Raw genomic sequence first — 25,963 nt, forward strand, 5'->3', positions numbered from 1 at the left:
GGTTTTTCTGAGGAGGAAGCTGAGGGCCACATAGCTGCTCCTGGGCAGGGAGAAGCTCAGTTTGGGAGACAGAAAACCAAATGCCAAGGGATGCCCTCAGCAAGAGAATTGGGGAATCTCCCCGCAGGCTGGCCTAGGAGAGAGCTGGTGAGGCGGATCTCCAACCTAGAGAAGCCATAATAAGCCAGGGGGGGTGAGGGAGGGAGGCAGGGATTGCCTTCCATCTCTTTTATCAGCCACAGAGGATGCGTCTGTGTTGAATTCCTTGACACCAGTATTTTGACAGGCTCCTCAAGCTCTCTGAGCAACACCCCACCCACACACAAGCTGCTCCTGCCTTTGAAAGGGGTCTGTTCCAAAGGCTTGGCTCATTTCAGGCATAGACCCTAGCAGAACACACAAGGAGAATCAGGATTTTTTTTTCCCAGAGACATAGCTGCTTTTCTCCTCACCTTGGAGCGCACCAGTAACAGCTCTCCCCAGAAAGCAGCTCTTCTCAGACTTCAGAGAAGCCTCACGATTACTCCATCCAAGTGCAGGTCCATTTTACAGATAAGAATGGGAAAGCCCAACAGCAGTGGCCGCCCCTGCCACTGCCCATAGGTTCTTAGTGTCACTTAAGGACAACATTTATAACTGTAATAGTAGAGTGTGTTATAAGCTTTTATTTTTCTGCTCAAAGAAATACATTTTTAGAAAATTCTATGAAACTTCACACACACACACAAAAAGAATGGGAAAGTCCAGAGGTCACAGTCACAGAATCACCAGCAGAGCCCTGCCTACTCCTTGGTGCTGTCTATGACCCAACTTGGCATTCCGCTGTCCTGTGTAACTCTTCCCCTCTTTTTTTTTTTTTTAATTTTAAGAACCCTCACCTTCCAGCTAGAATTAATACTGTGTATTGGTTCCGAGGCAGAAGAATGGTAAGGGTAGGCAATGGGGGTTAAGTGACTTGCCCAGGGTCACACAGCTAGGAAGTGTCTGAGGCCAGATCTGAACCCAGGACTTCCCGTCTCTAGGCCTGGCTCTCAATCCACTGAGCCACCCAGCTGCCTTCAACTCTTCCCCAACTGAGCCCCAGAGTAGGTGGTCCAAAAGTGGTATTCTTCATCAATGAATAAAGAAGAGAGAGTTAGGAACTCTCAGTTACATGAATGACCAGAGGGTGAGTCCTTTCCTTTTATGGGCTACACCATAACAGCTTACACAGACATGGCCAAGCTTGAAATGTATGTCCACTAAGTTCTTTGTTCATTAATTAAGACCTCTTATTTAAATAAAAAACAGCATGATGTGGCATAACAGAAAGAATACTAGATTTGGGATCAAAGGAGACCTGGGTTCAAATCCTGCCTTATGTATAATAGCTATGTGACTCCAAGTGTGTGAGAGGGAGACCCAAAATTTCCTTTGGGGTTGCCACAACCCCCCATCTCTTCACTTCAGCAGCTACTCAAGAGCAAGAAAAGAAAGTACTTGCCACAAAAGCCCTTCCACTGTCAAATGGTTTAACATCAGAAACCAGTCTGGTTTTATTAAAGGAAATGAAGATGATGCATACTATCAGCTTTGCCACTGTACCCTGAGGACCACTAGACCTTCCTATCTAACTTGCAGCTTTCTCTTGTTTGTGTCTCTCCTTATTAGAATGTGAGCTCCTTGAGGGCAAGGACTATCTTACTTTGCTATCTGCCTCCTCAGCACCTAGCACAGTGGGCTGCTGGATAAGTGATTTTTCATTTATTTGTTCATTCCCTTGGGACATTACCTCCCAGCCTCTAAAACTTCCCTGGTCTTTGATAGGTCAGCTTTAGCCCTATCTTGCTCAATTCCAAGCTTATCTAGTACTCCTAGAACATCTCTAGCCAGATCCTGACCTCTTCCCCACCCCATATGTGTCACCTTGCCTTATCAGACTATAAACTCCTTAAGGACAGGGACCATTCAGCATTTCTTTATTTGTATCCACAGCCCTTAGTCTGGCATGTAGTAAGTACTTAATGGTCATGTCAATCCAACAAGTGTTTATTAGCTGTGTCAGACAGACTCTGCTAAGAGCTGAATAAGAAATTTTCTATCTATCCATCATGATCTGTCTACCTATCAATTTATCTTTCTATCTCTGTCCATATATTCATGTACATCTATCTATCCACCTATCTATCCTTCTTTCTATCCATCCATCCATCTATCTATCTATCTATCTATCTATCTATCTATCTATCTATCTATCTATCTATCTATCTATCTATCTATCTATCTATCTATCTACCTGCCTGCCTATTTGTCTCTCTTACCTATCTATTCATCTATCTGTCTATTTATACATCTATGCTTACACAATCTAATGTAAATGAAAGCACTTTGGAAACTGGACAAATAGTTTGTTGTTACAATGTGAGTGATCAAGGGTCCTTTCTCTTTTTAAAAAAATGTTTTTTAATTCTAATTAATTAATTAAGAATATTTTTCCATGGTTACAAGATTCATGTTCTTTCCCTCCCTTCCTTCCAGTCCCCTCCTGTAGCCGATGTGCAATTCCACTGGGTTTTACATGTGTCACTGATCAAGACCTATTTCCATTTTATTAATATTTGCACAAGGGTGATCGATTAGAGTCTACATCCCCAATCATATCCCCATCGATCCACGTGATTAAGTAGTTGTTTTTCTTCTGTGTTTCTGCTCCCACAGTTCTTTCTCATAAGTCCCTCAGAATTGTCCTGGGAGATTGCATTGCTGCTAGTAGAAAAGTCCATTACATTCAATTGTACTACAGTGTATCAGTCTGTGTATAAGGTTCTCCTGGTTCTGCTCCTTTCACTCTGCATCACTTCCTGGAGGTCTTTCCAGTTTACATGGAATTCCTCCAGTTCAGTATTCCTTTGAGCACAAAAGTATTCCATCACCCACAGATACCACAATTTGTTCAGCCATTCGCCAATCGAAGGACATTCCCTCATTTTCCAGTTTTTTGCCAACACAAAGGGCGCAGCTATAAATATTTTTGTACAAGTCTTTTTCGTTATGATCTCTTTGGAGTATAAACCCAGCAGTGGTATGGCCGGATCAAAGGGTAAACAGTCTTTTAAAGCCCTTTGGACATAGTTCCAAATTGCCACCCAGCATGGTTGGATCAATTCATAACTCCACCAACAAGGAATTAATGTCCCAATTTTGCCACAATCCCTCCAACATTCACTACTTTCCTTTGCTATCATTTTAGCCAACCTGCTAGGTGTGAGGTGGTACCTCAGAGTTGTTTTGATTTGCATTTCTCTAATTATTAGAGATTTAGAACACTTTCTCATGTGCTTATTGATAATTTTGATTTCTTTATCTGAAAATTGCCTATTCATGTCCAAGGGTCCTTTCTGATCAGCCCTTGTGTGGCTCTAAGCTGGGTGGGCTTCCCTGAGTCACATGTGTTCTGGCTTATCTCCACACATGGCCCAATGAAACTCCATGTGGGGTGTGGGAAGGACAAGATTTCTCTTGTTATTTTGTTATTAATAAGTGGAGAGTAATAATAATGATAATGATGAAGATTGGTCTTGGATGGTCTTAAAAAGTTTCCTCTAGTTCTCAAATTCATTTATATTGTATTTACCATGTGCTGGGTACTACTTTATAAAGTTATGCTTTATAAATATTATCTCATTTAATCTTTACAACATTCTTGTGCTTATTATTCTCATTTTACAGCTGAGGAAACTGAGGCATACAGAAGTTAAGTGACTCGCCCAGAGGTCACACAGCTAGAAAGTGTCTGAGATTGGATTTGAATCCAGGTCTTCCAGACTACAGGCCCAGGGCTTTATTTGCTTTACTACTTAGCTGCCTAAATAAATAAATATATAAGTATACATATATAAATAAATATGTAGAAAAAAGCAAAAACCCTGCCCACAAGAAACTTACTTTCTAACGGTTACTTTCTGAGGACATCCTCGGTAGACAACATCTCCCACTGTATCTTTGCTCCAGGAGTTTGAGAGTATTAGATGAGGACTTAGATGACCTGGCTTTGAATCTTAGTTCTGCCTCTTATGACCTATATGACCTTAGACAAGTCACCGCAGAATTTCCCTGGCTTTCTTCTTCATTTATAAAAGGAGGTTGGACTGAATGACTTCAAGGTCCCTTCGAGGACCAATCTAGGATCCTCGCAATCTCCTGGCTGCTTTATTTTGTTAGGGGTGGCCAAGTTTTACAAGCTGTCTCTTCTGTTCTATCCCACCTTCCCCTACTCTGGTATAGGATCTATACAGTCCTTGTCCAACTTCCTGGGCCTAAAAGACCCTGGTTAAATACGGGAAGCAGGCAGTTGACAGGAAGGATGGTTTCCAGATGTAGTTTCTAGACCAGCCTTACTTAGCTGACTACTTTGGTAACCCTCAGATACTTGGCTGGCTGGGTGGTCTAGTGGTTAGAACAAAGGACCTGAGGCCAGCAGCAGCTGACCTTTAAATTGCCATTGACTCCCTCAGTGACTCTCAGGAAGCTGTTCCTGGTGCTCTAGGCAACTCCTTGGTCAGCTGGTTATAAAAACAGAACCCTTACTTAAAGCCAGATGTTGGCATCTGTCAGAAACTAACCTAAGGAGGCGAGAAGTCCCTCTTTGTCTCCCTTCCCATCCAAATGGGGACAAGCCTGATCTAACACAGCAAGGCCACACAAGGTAAGAAGTTTGTTCACAAATGAACCCACAAAAAATGAATTTGGTGACCCAAGGTCATAGATTAAGAGCAGAAAGTCCTCACAGGTCATTTAATCCAACCTTCTCATTTTACAGGTAAAGAAACTGAGGCCAGAAAGGTATCATTATTTACCCAAAATTAGCATTTATCTAGCATCTGTCCTGTGTTGGGCATTGTGCTAAATGCTTTTACAAACATTCTCATTTGATCTTCACGAGATCCTTTGCATTAAATGCTGTTATTATCTCCCTTTTACAGTTGGCAGAGGCAGAGGTTAAGTGACTCACCCAGGGTCACACAGCTAGTATGTGTCTGAGGTTAGCCTGGGATTCTCAGACTCCAAAGCCAGGGAGTGATCTTTCCACTGAACCCTGAAGCTTGATGCTCCATCTCTCCTAGCCTCAGTTTCCTCACCTGCAAAATGGGAGTAATAATATCATCTTCATCCCACAGTTGTTGTGATTATGGAATTAGATCATGGATATAAAGTGCTTTGGAAGTGTTAAACCTTTATATCCATGCAAGTTGCTTTTAATTATTTGTGAAGTGTGAGAGGTAATATTGGGGGTGGGGGGGAGCATTTAGCATCCATAGCCTGCCCCCTTCTCACTCTCTCCAATAGATACAACTTAATTGTCAAATGGTGGCTGTCACTTACCTTGGGAAATCATGGCCACAACCAATCTCTGTGTTCAGACATTAAACAAGGAGCCTAGAACTGGATTTGGGTCTTCTCTGGCTTCATTGCTTGGATGTTCTTTCCCCTAATTGCATTTGCCCCATTGATGGTGCAATATAGGCTGGAGGCATTGGCCGGCCAATAGGAACTGACTGCAGGCTACTATGCTAGCTGAACAGAACAGAGAGTTCTTATCTTTTGCACAGTGATTTCTCTCTCTTTCTTCCCTCCCGGCAGGAAATTGGGGTTTCCCCAGGTCCCTAATGACCCCTCCAGAGAACAGCTCAAGATCATTGAACTTCCTGAATGAAGAAAGACTTCAAATCAACCTTTTTTAGCCTAGGAGCGAAAGTTTAAACTGCCAGGCTCTGAGCAAAGGGACAGCTTTCCCAGGTCACTCATCTCTAAAATCCCTCAAGAGGACCGTTAGGAAGCCCCCCTCCCGCTCCAAACTCCCCCTTCCCTTTCCTTTTAGGAGATTAAGATGCTCCATGAATTTGGAATTATTATTCCAAGGGTGCTATCAAGTCCCCAAGCATTTAAGTAGTAGCATTGCCCACACTCAGCGTCCACATTGATTCTATTTTCCAAGGGTGTATGAATTATATGGGGCATTCCAGGGGGACTAGCACCTCTGGTGGGAACCTTTTCAGGGCTGCTCATTCACCTTTGGTGTTTACCCATCACCCAGTTCTCACCTGTAGCTCCAGTCCTATGTACTATAGGTAGTTTGAACAGGAAGTAATCACCCTTTCTCTTGGATGGATGAGGGAAAACTTTCGGAGAGATGTCCCTGGAACAAACAATTTTGTTCATTTATGCAACCTACTCAGAGGACCTCTTGAGGACTTTAACTGTAGGAACTCCTGGGTCTTAAGTCAATGAAATATTAAAGATGATGTGCAACTCCTTTTTATTATTAACAAACTACCCTTCATATTAGAGCTTGGCCTCTTTAATTTTCTATGTAAGGGATATTTCCCCTGATAGTACATAAACTCCCTGAAGGACTGTTCTTTTCCTTCCTTCCTTTCTTCCTTCCTTCCTTCCTTCCTTCTTTCTGTTATAGGGGTGCAAATTGGTGAACCCCTGGGTTCGGGAAGGAAACCATTCTCAAGAATGAGAGGACTTCAAACTTAGCTTAAAAGTAAAAAAGAAAGATTTATTAGTAAGATAGGATTAATGGCCAGCAAGACAGCATGAGTGGAGGAGCCATGGGAGGCTCCCCCTGAATCCCTCAATCCTGGGGATTATATACTTTTACAATTGTGGGGATGTGATGCTGTCTCATGATGAGGATGTGATTCTAGAGTGGTAGACACTCAGGTATTCAGTGGGGGGGGGTATTGGTCATCTGATCGGAATCTGCCTGGGGACATAGGGGGTGACCCTCATAGTTTAGGGGTTTAGTGGACAGATGGATGTCTGAGATATGCAACTTGATGTTATCTAGGAGGTGTATTTCTTTATCTATCTCAACTTAAAGGAATTCCAAGGAAGATGGTCTTTGCCTCAGAAGTCACGAGGGCAGGAAGGGGGAAGGGAATTCCCCTGTTCACAGCCTGTCTGAGTTAAGGGGTATAGGGTCCCTGCCATCTCCGTACAATGCCCATGTCACTTCCTTCTTTCTTTTTCCTTATTTTTTCCCTTTCTTTCTTTTTCATCTTCTTTTTCTTTTTCCTTCTTCCCTTTATCTTTCTTCCTTCCTTCCTCCCTTTCTTGATTTTCTTTTCTTTCCTTCTTCCTTCTTTCCCTTTTCTCTCTTTTTCACTTTTTCTTTCTGCCTTCCTTCCCTTTCTCTTTCCTTCCTTCTTTTCTTTTCTTACTCATTTCTTTCCTTTCTTATTCATTTCCTTTCTTTCATTTTCCTTTCCTTTCCTCCAGTTAACTTAGAAAAAACACAGAACTATTAAATAGTCATAAAGCCACTCTTTAATCAAGGGAAAGGGGGAACAGGGCTACCTGGCCTCTTATGCAGTGCTGCGCCTTGTGCAGAGTCCAGGATTGAACATTGCTTCGCTCTGATCCCTGACCCCCTGGGAGTGACACCTCACTAGATGGCCACTCCAAGGAACAAAGGAAATTGGGGGACTTATATACCATTTGGGAAGATCCAGGGGCTGGGAAAGATGATTGACATTATACTGGTAAGGATGGGATTTACAATCAAGTTTGGGAAAGGAATCATAGCTAGAGACTAGGGTATAAGGGAAGGGGCTGCTTACACAATGGATACTAAAGGATGGTCCCTGCCCAGGTGTGTCTTCCTGGGACTGGGTCTTTAATACTATGGGGAAGACTTCCTAAGACAAAAGGATATTTAGCATTTACCCTAGAGGGTCCATTATTCAGTCTGCAACTGCTAGCCTGACTTTCCTTTCTGGGTGGATTCTCAAGGAACAGGGAAGCACAAGCTTTGGGGGTCTACAGCCTACAAGCCATCTCTAAAACTTGGGGTTCATCAGATCTCACTAAGCCACAAGTTTGGGGTCTCTAGATTCCATGTCAACACTTCTTCCTTTTCTTTCTCTTTCCTTATTTCCTTCCATTCTCTCTCTTTCTCTCTCCCTTCATTCTTTCCCTCCTTCCTATCTTCCTTTTCTTTCTCTTTCCTTCCTTCCTTCCTTCCTTCCTTATTCCTTCCTTTCCATCCCCATCATCTAACACCATGCCTGGCAAAACACTTTCTATTCCCCAAGACTCAGTAACCTTTCTGTAAAATAGAATGGTCTCTCAGGTCCCTTCTGGCCCTAGGAGTCTGTGGCTGTGACTTTTGGAACACTTTGCAAACTTGAAAGCAGTATATGAGAGTCAGTTATCATCATAATTACTATTCCCCAAGCTCCTGACCTTATTCTCTCTTCCCTGGCTGGTTGTTTTATGAGGAAATGCTCTCTTTCCCAGGAGCCTGGAGCAAAGCAATCTTAGGACTCAGTTAGGGCAACTGGCTTAAAGTGAATGGTTCTGAGAGAGATTTTCATCACTCCTCTATTTCCTTTGATTCGGGAAGGTCAGTTCTCTGAGCTCCCACTGAATAACAGAACTGATCTTTCTGAAGAAAATGTTCTCATGAATGAAGTCAGTTTCTTGTGAAACTCTTTTGCCATCATTGGGTGGAGAGGGAAAATTCTCTTTCTCCCAAGTGTCTTATTTTCCTGACTCTTCCAATCAGGACCTCTCCATGGAGAAGAATTTGATTAGAGCTAGCCTTTTCTTCTTGACATTTGGATGCTTTCTGTGGCTGTAGAACACTCAGGGATGAGGTATGAAAATAATCTCAGCTGTCGACGTGGAATCTAAGAGACCCCAAACTTGTGGCTTAGTGTGATCTGATGAAACCCAAGTTTTAGAAATAGCTTGTAGGCTGGAGACCCCCCAAAGCTTGTTCCCATGAGAATCCACCCTGAAGGGAATGTCAGGCTAGCAGTTGCAGACTGAATAATGGACCCCAGGGTAAATGCTAAATACCCTTTTGTCTTAGGTAGTCTTCCCCATTGAATCCCAGACCCTGTCCCTGGAAGGTACACCTGGGCAGGGACCAGCCTTTAGTATCCATTGTGTAAGCAACCCCTTCCCATACACCCTAGCCTCTGGCTAGGATTCCTTTCACCAGCTTGATTGTAAATCCCATCCTTACCAGTATAGTGTCAATCATCTTTCCCAGCCCTTGGATCTTCCCAAAAGGTATATAAGTTCCCCAATTTCCTTTGCTCTTTGGAGTGGTCATCTAGGGCAGTGTCACTCCTAGGGGGTCATGGAGCAGAGGGAATCATGGTCAATCCTTGGATTCTGCACAAGGCGCATCTCTGCATAAGAGGCCAATTAACCCTGTTCCCCCTTTCCTTTGATTAAAGAGTGGCTTAATGACTATATTTAATAGTTCTGTGTTTTTTCTAAGTTAACACAGCTATGAAAAGAATCACAATAGTAGCTAGCATTTATTTAGTGCTGACTCTATGCCAAGCAATCCTCCCAACAGATGAAGAAACTGAGGCAGGCAGACATTAAGTGACTTGCTCATGGTCACACAGCTGCAAAATATCTGAAGTCAGATTTGAGTTCGATTGAATCTTAACTGTAGCCTCACTTTCCTTATCTGAAGTGAGGAGATGAGACTGGGTGATTGCTAAGGTTTCTTCTAGCCCTAGGTTTATGATATTTTGATAATAAGAACTTACAGTTCTTTATAGGGGGGAAACAACTGTTAAACACTCAGCAAAAATAATTGGTTAAAATTGGAATCTACCAGATGCTTCCTCCCTACCGTGGCCTGTATTTTCAGGTAAGCTACTCTTCCCCCAGAAGAATTTCTTTTTCCCTAGGTGCAAAATTTCCTGGGACATAGACTTAGAACTGGAAGGGACCTTTAAGGCAATGAGCCCCAACATGGATCCCTTTTGTTTTATAGATGGGGAAACTGAGGCACGGGGCTTTTCTAAAAACCGAAATGCCTCTTTTCCCAAAACTAATAAGTGTCTGAATTGGGATTTGAACCCACAATGTCCCAATACCAAGGCTAGTAGTCTTCTACTATACCATGGTACCTTAGCTGCTGATTGTGGCTCTGTCTTTGGCTTCTGAAGTTCTGAGAATCATCAAATCTCAGCATCCCCAAATCAAGAGGGATCTAATCTATGCCTGACTAAGAATCCCTTCTGGAACATTCCCAAGAAATGCCCATTCATTCTTCTCTTGAAGACCTATAATAGCCCATTCCATTTTGGGGACAAGACATAATACTGAGAGGGGGCAGCTAGGTGGCTCAGTGGATAGAGAACCAGGCCTGGAGACAGGAACTCTTGTGTTCAATTGTGACCTCAGAGACTTCCTAGATGTGTGACCCTGAGCAAGTCACTTAACCCCAATTGCATAGCTCTTCCCACTCTTTTGCCTTGGAATATATAATATTGATTCAAAGATGGAAGGTAAGGAAGGGTTTAAAAAAAGAAGACAAATGTCAACAATTGTTTTACATGTAATTGAAAAAAATTTAATTAAAATAAACTACAGACTAGGTTTAGCCTGTGAAAAAAGGATAGATCAACTCACTATAGATACTGAATCCATGTCATGATGTCTTTGAACTCATCAATATGGGTTTCTAGTGAATCAAAGCAACCTCATATTCAATTAAATTCAACAAACATTTATTAAGCAACCTGCCATTCATAAGGCACTGTGACAGTCCCTGGATAAACAAAGATAAAATGAAAACAGTCTCTGTCTGCAAAGATGTTACCTTCTTGGCATGTAACCGGCTTGTATCCCAATAAGTAAATACAAAGAAACACAAAGTAATCTTAAGAGACAAAAGAACTCTAACAACCTGGAGGTTGGATATGGTGGGTCAGGAAACCAGGAGGAACCTGGGGAAGAATTAAAGGAAGTGGTTGAAGAGATGCCAAAAAAGAAGGATTGCTATTCAATTAAGCTCATTTATGAAGGGCAGCAGCCCCTTCATGAGGTTTTTACTTGGGAGTTAAAAGTATCTATGTTTGAAGAGTACGTCTGTTCCAGAAAAGTTGGTGATAAAGTAAATTTCTAAAATGGCAAGGAGCATTAGGACATAATGGAAGCACAACTGGACTTTAAGTCATGAGACCATAGATTTAGAACAAGAAGGGACCATAGAGACCATTGAATTCAACTCCTTCATTTTATAGATGAAGGACTGAGGTCCAGAGATGATAAGTGACTTACCCAAGGTCACACAGGTTATAAGAAGGAAATCTAGGTTATAAGCCCAAGTCCTCCAATTTCTTCTCACCTCCGATTCAGGACATTTTCCACTCTACCTTATTTTCTCTGAGGATCCAAGTTCAAGTTCCAGCTTTGCTACTTACTAGCATTGTGTGAAACCTGGGCAAATCAAATAATGTCTCTGCTGTTCAGTTATCCCTAAAATGAGGGATTGGAATGGATTACTTCTATGATCTTTCTACCTTAAAACCTATAATCCTAAAGTTTCTTACATTGGGGGCTTTTGAATAATTTTCATGGTCTTTTCTAATAAAATAGGGAAAATGTTATGTTGGAAAACATCTCCCAATTTGTTAACAATGTAATTGGGAAAGGAAGGAAGGAAGGAAAGAAGGGGGAAGGAAGGAAGGAAGGAAGGAAGGAAGGAAGGAAGGAAGGAAGGAAAGAAGGAAGGAAGGAAGGAAGGAAGAAAAGAAAGAAGGAAGAAAGGAAGGGAGGAAGGGAAAGGAAGGAAGAAAGAGGGAGGAAGGAAGGAAGGAAAGAAGGAAGGAAGAAAGGAAGGAAGGAAGGAAGGAAGGAAGGAAGGAAGGAAAAGAAACAGAAAAAAAGAAAATCCTATGATCCTATAACGTAAAAAGAAATAATAACTATTATTGGCAATACAAAGAGTAAAGGAGAATTCTGAGTGACTTATGGCAGAATGCTATCCACCTCCAGGGAAAGAACTGTTGGAGTCAGAATGCAGAAGAAAGCATAGGATTTTTCACTTGTTTATTTGGGTTTGTGTTTTATAAGATTGCTCACAAAAATGAACAATGTGGAAATGTTTTGCATGATAATACATGTATAACCCAGATCAAATCTCTTGCCAGCACCAGGAGGGGGAAGGGAAGGGAGGAAGAGAGATAGGTTCGATTCTATAATCTAGGAAAACTTGTGTGGAAATTTTTTATTATATGTAATTGATAAAAAATAATATCTCCCAAGAGACTGAGTTCAAAACTTACAGTGAAGAAAGGGTTAAGTAGTAGCCAGATCCCCTCCTGGCAGAGAGTTCTAGTATTAAGGCTATTTTGGAGGAACTTCGAGAGCCACCTCTGCCCTCTGTTGGTGACTTCATCCCCTATGGAGATTTTGCTAGCTTCACCTTTGCATCTTAAGAATCAGTACTCTTTGCCCATTGTTAATTGGGAGATATTTACAATGTCTAATAGAGGTAGTCTCCACTCTCACTTCTGGCCAGTAGGTGGCACTGTGTCACACATGAATGTACCAGGTCGGAAAATACTTCATTGTGTGGTCTAAGTTCTATAAAATCAGTTTCAGTCCTGATGGTTCCATTCTGAAAAATCAATACCTTGTAAGACAGCATTTTGTGGTTTACAAAGCACTTTACACAGTAACGAAGCCTATTAGGCCTGCAGGCTCACAGATGAGGAGCTGGGAACATTTTGTTGTTTTTCAGTTGTTTCAGTGGTGTCTGACTCTTCCTGACCCCATTAGGGGTTTTCTTGGCAAAGATACTGGCTTGGTTTGCCATTTCCTTTTCCAGCTCATTTTTGCAGATGACAAAACTGAGGCAAACAGGATTAAGTGACTTGCCAGGGTCACACAACTGGTAAATGGGAATACTCAAGGATATCTAGTCGAAATTATTTTATAGCTGAGGAAACTGAGGGAAGGAAAGATTCCATAACTTGCCCAAAGTCACACAAGTAGAAAAAGTCTGAGCTAGGACTTGAACTGAGGACTTTCTAGGCAGCAGGGAAATACAGAGGAAAGAACCCCAATTTTAGAATCAGAGGAGCTGAGTTTAGAATCTGCCTCTGATTCTTTCTTCTGGGCAAGTCATTTAATCTCCCTTTGACTCAGTTTCCTCAGCTATAAAATAATGGAGTTGGTCTCACCAGCCTCTGAGGATCCTTTCAGATCTAGATCTAGATTTATTCCATGGCTCTGAGGCTGGCTCTCTCACCATGATGCCAGAGTACCTCTCCCCTTGCATATGGCAGACACTTATTAAATGCTTTGGATTAAATCAGACAAACCTATCAAGTGCTCGTGCGACAGAGTTAGGCCTTTGTACCAGGCAACACAGATGTGAAACCTTGAAAACTCTGCCCAGTCCCCCAACACTCCCGTGCAGGAAGAGGAACAGCATCCTACATTTGCAAGGCATCGCAACATTTTCAGGGTGCTTTCATATCCATTATCTTATTTCATCCTTAACAAAAATCCTGTGGAGTAGGTTGGACAGGTATTATGAGTCCCATTTTACAGATAAGGAAAATGGCACAAGAAAGATCAGGTGACTTGCCAAAGACGCGTCCCAACATGAGTTCATTTAGCAAGTTCATTTGCTCCTTGGGCTGGACATTGGAGACTTAGTCTGTAAAAGGCACAGCTGGGTCTAAGAACCCTTGAGAATGAGTTCTGAGGGGTAATCCAAGGAGCAATTGAATTCTGGAATGGGGAGCTCAAAGGGACCTTAGAGATCATCTCATCCAACACCCCTACCCCCTTTTTACAGATGAAAAAAAGTAAGGCCTAAAGAGCTTGTATAATGATAAGAAGAGAATGAGAAGGGCCTTTTGAGCTTTTTCTTATCCAGGGGTTCTTAACCTGGGATCCATAGGCCTTCAGTGGGTATAGGAATAGATTTCAGAAGGTCATTGAGCTTTATTTTTACTCTAACTGAAATTTAGTATTCCCTTCAATTATGATTTAAAAGTTTTTACTTTAATTTTTTTTTCAATTATCTAGAATCATTTCCCCCCTCTCTTCCACCTTCTCCCATCTTTGGGGAAAGAAAGGAAGAATGGAGGGAAGGAAGAAGGGAAAGAAGAAAGAAAGGAGGGAAGGAGGGAGGGAAGAAGAGCAAAAAGGAGGAAGGGAGGGAAAGAGGAAAGAAGGGAAAGAGGGAAGAAAGAAAAATACAGAACTCCTATATAAAACAAACATAGTCATATAAGACATGTTCCCACATTGATCAAAATCAAAAAATGTATTGTTCTTTATTCATTAGCTCTGTATGTGGGAGTGGTGGGGAGGTGGGGAAGGAGAGAAGAGTTCTTTTTTGTCTGTCCTCTGGAATCATGATTGCTCATTCAGTTGATGATAGTTCTTAAGTTTTTCAGAATTGTTCGTTTTCACAATGTCATTTTGTAAAAATTATTCTCCTGGTTCTGCATACTTCACTTTGCATTGGTTCACACAAGTCTTCCCAAGTTTTTCTGAAAGCATCTCTTTCATCATTTGTCATGGTACAAATGTATTCCATTACATTCATGGGCCATTATTTGTTTATCCTTTCTTTCATTGATGGGAACCCCTTTAGTTTCTAGTTTTTTGTTGTTTTTTTTTTTTTTTTGCCATCACAAAAAGAACTGCTATAAATATTTTTGTACTAATGGTACCTTATCCTCTTTCTTTGATCTCTTTGGGGGTAGAGGTCTAGCAGTGGTATAACTGGGTCTAAGACCCTGTACCATTAGTAAATTTTTGCATGTAATTCCAAATTGCTTTCCAGAATATTTGGGACCATTCATAGAGCCACCAAAGAGAATCAGTTATAGGGGCAGCTGGGTAGCTCAGTGGATTGAGAGTCAGGCCTGGAGACAGGAGGTCCTAGGTTCAAAGCCTGCCTCAGACACTTCCCAGCTGTGTGACCCTGGGCAAGTCACTTGACCCCCATTGTCCACCCTTGCCACTCTTCCACCTAGGAGCCAATACACAGAAGTTAAGGGTTAAAAAAAAAGAGAGAATCAGTTATGAGTGTTTAAAAAAACATAAAACAGGGTAGCCAGTAGATAAAGAGCCAGGCCTAGAGACTGGAGGTCCTGTATTCAAATCTAACCTCAATATACTTTCCAGCTATGTGACCCTGGTCAAGTCACTAAATCCCAATGCCCAGCCCTTGTGGCTCTTTTGACTTGGAACTGTTTCTTAGTATCAATTCTAAGACAAAAGTTAAGGGCTTAAAAAAATAGCAACAACAACCACATAATATTCCGAGAAAGGGGTCCATGGGCTTCACCAGATTGCTAGGGCATACATGTCACAGGAAAGTCAAAAACCTTTGATCTAGTCATCCCTCTGATATTACAGATTAGGGAAAGGAAGCTCTGGCTGGGGAGAGGCATTTGCCCAAAGGTCAGATCAGACAGAGAAATAAGAGACTTACTTATCAGATAGTAAATAAGACACTTAGATTCTACAATACACATTTGAAGCAGGCCTTTTTTTAAGCTGGAGCTCTACTGAAGACAGGGCAAAACATAATTTCTATGCTATCTGTCTAGTTCCTTGGGGATAAGCTTGTTAAAGTATCCCCTTTCTACGTGGCTTCTCCACCCTCCTTTTCTTTGACAGGCTTCCTGGCTTCTATGTGTCCATCTTTCCTAATGTCCATCCTATGCACCCTTTCCTGCCCCATGCCACCACTTTTCCGTAAGGCTTCCCTTTCAAAAGGAGCTTAGCCCAGCACCTAGTTGGAAGGTCTAAACATCAGGGCCCCTGGGTGAAAAAGGCTGGTTTGTTTTACATGAAAAAACAAATAACACTCTGCTTATTTTTCTGAGACTTGGAGACATCTTGGTCCGTGAAGGAGGGTCAGGGACAAGTGAGTCAGGTCAGAAGAACTTTCCAATCACTTGGAAAACTCTGAGCCCAGATGAGATTACTAGCTAGGCTTCTAATCACATTAATCAGATCTCTAACTAGCCCAAGGTAATGGGGGCTTTATCATAGAGGGCTGATGTGGGAGGGGGGCCTTTGGTATCATTGTGTTCTCATTCCCAGGCCATCCCCAATAGGGTGATGGCACAAAGGCTCTCTAGTCCCAGAGGACCTTCCTCTCCAAGGGCCATAGAGGCAAAGGTCCCCTTTCCTGTCATTTCTTCTCCTCCTCCTTCCCTTACTTTCTGTTTTAGATCTTCTGTCTTAGAATTGATACCAAGAATTGGTTCCAAAGCAGAAGAGCAGTAAGGGTTTAAGTGACTGGTCCAGGGTCACCCAGCTAGGAAGTATTTGAACCCGGCACCTCCCCTCTGGAGGCCTGGCTCTCTATCCACTTAGCCACCTTGCTTCCCCTCCCAGCATTTTGTCTTGTCCCAGTGGTGCAATTCATTCCTTATCCAAATACTTCTTCCCCCTCTCACTCCCCTGAAAGGAATCTGCCTCAACTCAAGCACTCTAGCTATGGCTCTGACCCTCCTGCATATGTGATCTGGGGCCAAAGCTTGCAGGCTGGAAGGGACTTTTGGGGTCAAGTCAATTAGCATTTCTTAAGCACCTACTACGTGCCAGGTACTATGCAGAGTGCTGGCTATACAAAGAGATACCAAATCCAGCCCCTATCCTCAAGGAGCTCAGGTTCTACTGGGGGCAACAACATGCAAACAACTAAATACCAAAAAGATGTCTGCTAGATAAATTGGAGAGGATCTCAGAGGGAAGGCACCAGCATTAGGGGGAATAGGGAAAGGCTTCTTGGAGATGGTAGGGTTTTATCTAGACCTGCAGGAAGTCAGGAACCCCAGAGTTCTGGCAGAGATGAGGAAGAGGAGAATTCCAGGCATAGGATTTCATAGCTGGCCAAGATGCCTGGGATTGAGAGATGGAGAAACAGGAAAAGGAGACCAGTAAAACTGGGTCAAAGAGTGCATGGGGACTGGGGGCTGTAGGGAATTTGGTGTGAGAAGAAGGGAAAGGTAGATGGGGGCCAGAGCAGGAAGGGCTTTAAAAGTCAAATGGGGGATTTTATATTCGTTTTGGAGGTAGTAGGGAGCCATGGAAGAATATTGATTGGGGTAAGGAGAGGAGAAGGGAGGGAAATTCACATGGCCAGATCTGCGATTAAGATCACTTTGATAGCTTTGAGTGGAAGATCTGTGGGGTCAGAAAGGTCTTATTGGGGCAAGTCACTAGGTGGCTCAGTGGATTGAGAGCCAGGCCCAGAGATGGGAGGTTCTGGGTTCAAATTTGAACTCAGATACTTCCTAGCTGGGTGATCCTGGGGAAATCACTTTACCACCATTGCCTAGCCCTTACCAGTCTTCTGCCTTGGGATATAAGGGTTTAAAAAGAAGGCTATAGCCAAAGTCCAGGAGTGAAGTAATTTGTATTTGTCCCAGGGTGGTGGCAGCATCAGAAGAGAGAAGGGGGCATGTGCAAGAGATATTACAAAAGTTAGATCAGCAGGATTTAACAACAGATTGGATGGGGGGGGCAGTGACAGAAGTAGAGGATGCCACCCAAGTTTCAAGCTTTGGTGACTAGGAGGATAGTGATATCTCAATAGATCACTGAATCTAATCCTTTTACTTTATAGATGGAAATACTAGGGCCCAATGGGTTGAATAACCTGTCTAAGGTCACATTGAAAGTGACTGAGACAGGATTTGAACCCAAGACTCCTGACACCAAATTCCAGTGGACTAGGCTAACTCTGAGAAGGCTAATAATTTCTACCCACCATTTTTAAAAAAACCCTTTATCATCTGTCTTAGAATCAAAGCTGTATGTTGCTTCCAAGGCAGAAGAGTGGTAAGGAGAGGCAAAGGGGTTAAATGACTTCCCCAGGGTCACCCAGCTAAGAAGTGTCTGAAGTCACATTTGAACTCAGGATCTCCCATCTCTAGGCCTGGTTTGCAATCCACTGAGACCCCCAGCTACTCCCCTACCCATCATTTTGTGTAGACCAAATAATGGAGACAGTTGGGCAGCCTTAGGTGATAAAATGCATCCTGGAGATTGCCAACAGCCAGGAAACCACTCCTTGCAGAGACCAGAGGCTTGCTGCTAGCCTTCACTGCCAGACAGATACTTCATGTTCTTTTTGAGTCAGTCTTCAAATTCCTAGAGGGTATTTATCAGGTGATGTCATAAAAGTCCGAGCTTATGTCTCTGTCTCCTTCCCTCCCCCACTTCTCTCTCTCTCTCTCTCTCTCTCTCTCTCTCTCTCTCTCTCTCTCTCCCTATCTCTCTATATCTCTCCCTCCCTCTCTTTCTCTTTCTCTCTATCTCCCTGTATCTCTCTCTCTCTCCCTCCCTCCCTCTGCCTCTGTCTCTCTGCCTCTCTCTCTTCCTCCCTCTGTCTCTGTCTCCTCTCTGTTTCTTTGTCTCTCTGTCTCTGTCTCTCTGTCTGTCTGTCTGTCTCTCTCTGGCTCTCTCTCTAGGATTTCAGACATATATCCTTTAGGAGAGGCAGAAGGAGTGCTTGCCTCCTTGAGGAGTTTGAGAGCTGGGTTCAAATCCTACATCAGTCCCTTACTAGCTTATTTGCTCTCTCCCTCAGTTTCCTTATATGTAAAATGAGAGGGTTGGCCTGGATCCCAACCTCAAAAGTTCTTCCTAGCTCTATGATCCCACTCAGAATCTCATGCCATGACAGATCCTTGGGGAACAGGGTGGCCAAAAAGTTTCTCCTCCGGAAGGATGAATGCCAATCTCTCATGAGCTCAAACTCAGTTTCTAAATTAGGTAAAGCCCAACAGTGTTTGGCTTATAATAATAGCCAATAGCATTTCGGTTGCAGGTAGCAAAATTGACAAAACTTGACTTCGATGAACCTACCAATGGCAAAGGACTTCTTGGCATCTCTAGAGTTTTTTTTTTTTTTTTTTTAACTCTTACCTGCTTAGCACTGATGCTAAGTATTAGCTCCAAGAACAGCAAGAAGGGCTATGCAATGGGGGTTAAGTGACTTGCCCAGGGTCACACAACTAGGAAGTTTTTGAGGCCAGATTTGGTCAAGTATTTTTTAAAATCTGGGTATTCGGCATGCAAGGAACAGAGCAGGCCAGAACAGGCCAGGGAGGAAAGGCTGGGAGTTGAGGGAGCCTCAGTGACTTCCAGGAAAGACCATGGCCCAAGAGGAATGTACTTGAAAGTGGGCCGTCTACTTCCTGGCTTTATCTAACACTAACTGCCACATCTCCACCCCCTGTGAGGCTCAGAACAGCTTTAAATTGAGGGCAGTTTGTGAAGTGGGCAGCGATGGAAGGTAAACAGAACTTGGTTATTTAAAAATCCAACCACCAAGTTGCTGCTGATGGGGGTGAAGGAGTCTGGGGCTGGAGTTTGGCATTCCTAGACAATGAGAACCACAGGCTGAAACCCTGGTGAGCACCAGAAGGAGTGTTGACTCAGCTCCTGCCCTGCCGAGGTAGGTAAATTGAGTCTCTCCTCTCCCCCTCTTCTATCATGTGATATCACACAAGAGCTCTTAGAGGTAAGTGCTACAAATGTCTTTATTCCCATCTAATGGATGGGGAAACTGAGGCCAAGTGTTTATGCAAGAAGGATCACAGAGTAAGGAAGAAGCTTTATAAACTGGTTCCTTCCTACCTTTTCAGTCTTGTTACACCATCCTCCCCATAGCCCACACTTTCATGTACTTAAAAAGAATTTTTTTTTTAATACATCCTTAGAATCAAAAACTGTGTATTGGTTCCAAGGCAGAAGAGCATTAAGGGCTAGGCAATGGGATTAAGTGACTTGCCCAGCTGGGGAGTGTCTGAAGCCAGATTTGAACCCAAAACCTCCTTGTCTTTAGGCGTGACTTTCAATTTGCTGAGTCATCTAGCTGCCTTTTCATATCCTTTAAAAAAACAAAGCCTCACCTTCCATCTTAGAATCGATACTAAATATCAGTTCCAAGGAAGGAGAGAGGTAAGGGCTAGGCAGTGGGGATTAAGTGACTTACCCAGGGTCACACAGCTAAGAAGTATCTGAGGTCAGATTTGAACCCAGGACTTCCAGGCTCTCTATCCACTGACTTACCTAGTTGGCCCCCACCCCATGCACTCTTGGATCCAGTTACATTGGCTTCCTTCTTGTTCCTTTGTCTTCCAATTCCAGCTATGAAATTCCATGCCTGGAATGCTCTCCTACTTCATCTCTGCCCTCTGGCATCCCTGACTCCTTTCATGTCCTCGATAAAATCCTACTTCCTCTTCAAGAAGCCTTTCCCTAACCTCCTTAATGCTAGTGCCTTCCCTTTGGGATTATCTCTCATTTAGGATAAAATTCAAACTCTGTTTGGATTTAAAGCTCTTTATAATCTGGGTCCAATTTTCAATAGATTTATTGGGTAGCCATTAGACACAGTCCCAGCAATACCACCTATTTTGTGGCCTTCATTTTTTTTAACCTTTACCTTTTGTCTTTGCATCAGTTCTGAGACAAAAGAATAGCAAGGGGTAGGCAATTGGGGTCAAGTGACTTGCCCAGGGTCATACAACTAGGAAATGTTTGAGTCCTGATTTGAACTCAGGTCCTCCAGGCTCCAGGCTCCATCCACTGTGCTACCTAGCTGTCTGTTTTGTGACTTTATTTCTGCCACCTCTGTGTCTTACCACAATCTGTCTCTTCACTCCTGGAATACTCCTCCCTTCTTACCTCCACCTCTCAGAAATTCCAGTTCTCTACAAAGCTCAGCTCAAGGGCCAAAGTTCCTCCTACTCAGGAGTACCTGAGCTGAGCTGCTGCTACCAGCTCTCTAGAGAAAATGAGTAAATTTTTGGTGTGAGCATTTATTTATACCTTGGAAATGAGCAAGATTCAGTTTATCATTTTGGTGATTGTCTAGACATAAGAGAGTGTGGGGGAAATTCTAGTAAACTTAACTATGTGTGATGTGCATTTTTTTTTTTGGAGAGCCAGTTGTTAAATATTTACTAACAGATTCCTGCTTCCACCCACACCTAACTTTGTATCTTTGCATATACTGTCCCCATCTGTGCATATTTTCCTGAGGAGAATGTAAGCTTTTTGAGGTCTCATTATATTTATGTTTGTCCTGATATACAGACTTGTTTAGTTGAATAGAAGGGTGGGAGCTGGGTTTTAATCCTGTTCCTCCTAGTCACTATTGAAAACATACAATGAAATCAAGTGGAATGGAAAGGGGAATTGAAATCAGTTTCCCTGCTCTGTCCCTTGAATGTTGGATGTGGAAACTCAAAAAGCCTTGAGTTCAAAACCTGCTTCAGACACTTCTTGGGCTGGTCACTTAACCTCAGTGTCCTCACCTTTATAATAGGGCAATAATTATTATTCTTTCTGTCTTAGTAACAACTCTAAGATGAACTGGAGAGGAGCTAGGCAAATGGGATTAGGGTCACAGAGATAGGAAGTATTTGAGGCCTGATTTGAACCTGGGTCTTCCTGACTCCAGGCCTGGAGCCACCTAGCTGTCCCCAGGCTAATAATTTCATTTCCATTCCCAGGAGAATAGCATAAGATAAAATGTATTGCAAATCTCGAAGTAATCTATGAATGAATGGGAAGGCATGCATTGAGTGCATACTGTATGCACAGAATTGTGCAAAGGCTTGGGGCTACTGACACGAACAATGAAGACAGTGGGTGACTTCTAGGAACTTGCATTCTAATAGGGGAAGATAATTCAGAGAGGGGAGCTAGGGTTGGAAAGAGAAGAGGCTGCAGATCCAATAATAATAGCAGCATTTGTAAAATTCTTTCAGCTTTGTAAAGTAACTTCATAAATAATATATCATCGGGTTCTCACTACAATCCTTCAAGGTAGGGGCTAATTATGATCCCTATTTTACAGATGAGGAAATGGAGGCAGAAAGATTAAGTGACTTTTCCAGAGTCACACAACCCAGAAGTGTCAAAGGTGAGATTTGAACTCCGGTCTTCTTGGCTCAAAGGGCAGCTAGGTGGTACAGTGGATAGAGATGTCAGTCTGGGAATAAGAAAGACCAGAGTTCAAATATGACCTCAGATACTTAGTAGCTGTGTGACCCTAGGATAGTCATTTAACCCTGTGGGCCTTAGTTTCCTCATCTATAAAATGAACTGGAGAAGGACATGGTCAACCATTCTAGGATCTTTGTCAAGAAACTCCAAATGGGACCACAAAGAGTCAGACATGGCTGAAATGACTGAACACCTTTTTGGTTTATGGTCCATTGTCTGAGCCACTGAGCCACCTAGTTGCCAAAGCTACCTAGGTTGGAGATGGCCAGGCGATATTCTTGGGAGCAATTATTATTTACCTTTGTAACCTTAGAAAAATTCACTCTGCCACTCAGTTTCCTCCTCTGTAAAAAGAAGCGACTGGTCTGCCTTCCAGTTCTAGATATATGATCCTTAAACTAAATGCCTTATGAACTCCTCCCTGGGTTCCACAGTGAACTGAGTAATGACTTGGAGTCAGGAAGCCCTGAATTCAAATCCTCTCAGACACTTCCTAGTTGTGTGAATCTGGGAAAGCCACTTCACTCTTGTCTGTCTCAATTTCATCTGTAAAACGGGACTAGTAATAATACTTATATCAGGGAGCAGCTGGGTAGCTCAGTGGATTGAGAGTCAGGCCTAGAGACAGGAGGTCCTAGGTTCAAAGCTGGCCCCAGACACTTCCCAGCTGTGTGACCCTGGGCAAGTCACTTGACCCCCATTGCCTACCCTTACCAATCTTCCACCTATAAGTCAATACACAGAAGTTAAGGGTTTAAAATAAAAAAAAATACTTATATCATAGAGTTGCTCTGAAGATCAGATAATACATGTAAACAGTTTCCCACACTTGGTTGTTATTGTTCAGTTGTGTCTGGCTCTTCTTGACTTTATATATATACATATATATATGTGTATATATATACATATATATATAAATTATTATGCTGTATTACATTATGTTACATTACGTTATATTACATTATATTATATTATATTACATTACATTATATTATACTACATTACATTACATTACATTACATTACATTACATTACATTACATTATATTATATGTACTAGAGTGGTTTGCCATTTTCTTCTCTTGTTGATTAAGGCAGAGGTTACATGACTTGCCCAAGGTCACACAGCTAGTAAGTGTCTGAGGCCTTTTTAACTCCAGACTCAGTGCTCTATCCATTGAACCACCTAGCTGCTCCTCTCAAATCTTTAAGGCTACCAAAATGCAGGCTCTAATGATCTGTTCAAGGCTTCTACCATCCATGATTGCAAAAGATCCTTAAGTTTTTAGTGGGGAGGGCAGCAGTGAAGAGAAATGAAGTCAGGGAAAATGAAAGCCAAGGGGGACTGTGTTGTTGAGCCCAATGCCCTTCTTGATTCTAGGCTGCTCTTAAGAGATTTTAAATTGCTGAGAAGCTGGAGCCCATGTTCTGATGGTTATTACAGGGGAGGTAGGTGAGGGAAAGACCCCTTGGAAGAAATGGGGCTTAGCTTTGGGTTTGGAAGGGGCATTAACATGTCGTCTGAGTTCCTCACACAGATAAGGATAGCAAGGCTCCAAGAGGGAAGTGACTTGCCACAGATAATCAGTGGCCCATCTGGGATTTGAACTTTGGTCCCCTGGCTCTCCAGATCAGAGCTCCTGCCATCCTTCCAAAGAATCCTACTTGTATAATAAGCTTCCAGACTGTGGAAAGACCCTTCCCCAGGGGCAAATGCTAATGTCTACACATTTTGGGTTGATAAGAAAGTCTGAGAAATATTCCATATGACCGGAAGGCTTTTGTTTCATTGCCAGCTCTTTAAAACTAGGAAATCATCAGCTTGAGAGATGGAAGAGACTTTGGAAACCAACTACTCCAATAGTCTCCTTTAATAGATGAGGGAAAATGGGGCCAAGAAAAAAGATGACTTGCTCAAGGTCATACAGCTAGAACGTAGCAGAAGCAGAATTTAGATCCAGGTCTTAATCTAAATCCTGTGTTCTTTCCATTAAATTCAACATTATCAATTATAGGTACTGCTAGTTGGCTCAGTGGATAGAGTGTAAGGCCTGGAGACAGGAGGTCTTGGGTTAAAATATCGGATACTTCCTAGAAGTGTGACCCTGGACAAGTCACTTAACCCTAGGTGCCTATTCCTTATCAATTCTAAGACGGAGAAGGTAAAGGTTTAAACAAACAAAAACCATTATCAGTTATACTCCTAGATCTCTCTTCCTTAAAATTGTAGAACCTTGAAACTCCCCCACCCCAACCACCCACCCCAGGGATGACTGCTTCTCATGTCTTTTCTGTACAGAACACTCTCCCTTGTAAGAAAGAAGCCCAGCCCTGATGTGCGCTGGACAAAGTATGCTCTACATTCTTCTGGTGCGGTGCCCCCACTCTCAACCAGGCTCTGCCTTTTTCAGAATTTCTGCATTTTTGTTTTTGGTTTTGACCCAATTTGGGATGTAGGTGTGATGTAGGAAATTTTCCTTGCCATGTAGAGGTCTACGATAAACTTATTAAGTACCTACTATGTGCCAAGCACTGCTAAAGGCCAGGGATGAAAAGAAAAGCATAAGACAATCCCTGATCTCTAGGAGGGAGACAAAAAAAAAAAAAAAATGTACAAACAAGCTGTAGATGAGCCGGACTGGGGAGAATCAACCGAAGGAAGGCACTAGAATGAAGGGGCATTGGGAAAGGCTCCCTGTAGAAGATGGGATTTTAGCAGGGACTTGAAGGATAGTTTAATAAATGTTTAACTTGCATTGCCAGAGCTAAAATGGACTTTTGCGGGGTTTATAACGCTTTGTCGCGAGAGCACTGACTAAATTGGGGAATCTGCCTTAGATTTCGGGGTCTGCAAACCTGTCATTTGGGTGATCTTGAGGGACCCACTTTCCCACACTGTAAAATGAAGAGGTCGGCATGACCTCTGCAAATCCCTTCTAGTTTCCAATCTCATCTACACACGGAGAAACTGAGTCCTTGGCTCAAAGTTTCCAACTCTCTCGCCTTCACCAGGAACTTCACTTTAAATAAATAAATAAATAACACACGAGGATGGTTCCCTCGTCTAGGGAAGGCGCGACCTCCTGGAACAGAGGGGCTTAGCGATTCATCCTTTCCCCCCTGCCCTCCAACCTGCCTGAGAAGGGAAATGAAATAATGCATTATTTGGAGACCCAGCTGCCCTGGGCTCTCCCAGAAGGAGAAGAAAACCGGGATAGGCCTGACTCGTCGAAGTTTCAGCTGCCCCTCACCCCTATCCCACGCTTCTCTCCAGTAGTTGCTTCTGCTGCCGCTGCCGCTTTTGCTGTGGCAGTTGCTATTGCTGCTGCTGCCGCCGCCGCGGGGGCGGGGACGAAGGCAGGAGGAAGGGGCGGAGGGAGGCGCCGCGGGGGGCGGTGCCCAGCCCCAGCTGAGCGCTCTCGGGCACGTGACCGCGCGGGGCTCGGCTCTCGGCTGCTCTCGCGCCCCCTCCGAGGAGCCCCGGGGAGCGGAGTGTCTTGCGCCCCCAGCCCCAGCCTCAGCGCCAGCGGGCTCGGCCCGGGCAGCAGCAGAAACTGCAGCGGCTGCGAGAGCAACCTTGACAGCACCAGCAGCGGCGGCGTCTCGCGCTCTTCCGCCCGGCGCACTCCGGGGCGCCCCGGGGAGAGCCCGCGGGAGAAGGAGGGGAGCCGCGTCCCCTCGGAGGAGCCCACTGAGCCAGCACATTTGCATCGCTGTATTTCTAGGGCCAGGGCGGAGGGCGGGCTGCAAACACACACCCCCAGGCTCCGGCGGGGCAGACAGACGCGGCGGCTGCCTGCGGCTGCGGGATCTCCGCGGACTCTGCCTCGCTCTCTGCATCTGGAGCAGCGCCCCCGCTTCATGCCCAGGGTCCCCTCGGCCGGCGGGCGGGCGGGAGGGACAAGGAGCCGCCGGCCCGGCCCCCACGGACTGCTGCAGCCTCGGGAGTCCGAGCGCGGGGGCGGCCGCCAACTGGCGGCGCGGAGCTCTGGAGCGGTAGGTGGACCCCCCGCGGGCCTGGGAAGGGCGGGGGAGGGGGGACGGGCGGCAGCGGCACCCCGGCTCTCGGAGCCTCCCCGCGCCTCCCGAGGTCTCCGCCTGGTGGCTGTTGCTTTTGCGGCCGCCCCAGGGCTGCTCTAGGGGTGCCGCGGGGG

The 25,963-nt window shown here is 43.8% G+C and overlaps 1 protein-coding gene across 1 annotated transcript in view; it reads left to right on the forward strand.

Moving 5' to 3' along the window:
• The window catches only part of H6PD (hexose-6-phosphate dehydrogenase/glucose 1-dehydrogenase), an 87,581-nt gene extending 61,632 nt beyond the window's left edge, over positions 1–25,949 (forward strand). The window contains exon 5 of the mRNA XM_044668666.1: positions 25,084–25,949. Coding sequence (XP_044524601.1) covers positions 25,084–25,949 — 866 coding nt within the window. The remainder of the gene's footprint in view (positions 1–25,083) is intronic.
• The last annotated feature ends 14 nt before the right edge of the window (positions 25,950–25,963 follow it).

This window comes from Gracilinanus agilis, chromosome 3 (assembly GCF_016433145.1).
Source record: "Gracilinanus agilis isolate LMUSP501 chromosome 3, AgileGrace, whole genome shotgun sequence".
Classification (NCBI taxonomy): Eukaryota; Metazoa; Chordata; class Mammalia; order Didelphimorphia; family Didelphidae; genus Gracilinanus; species Gracilinanus agilis.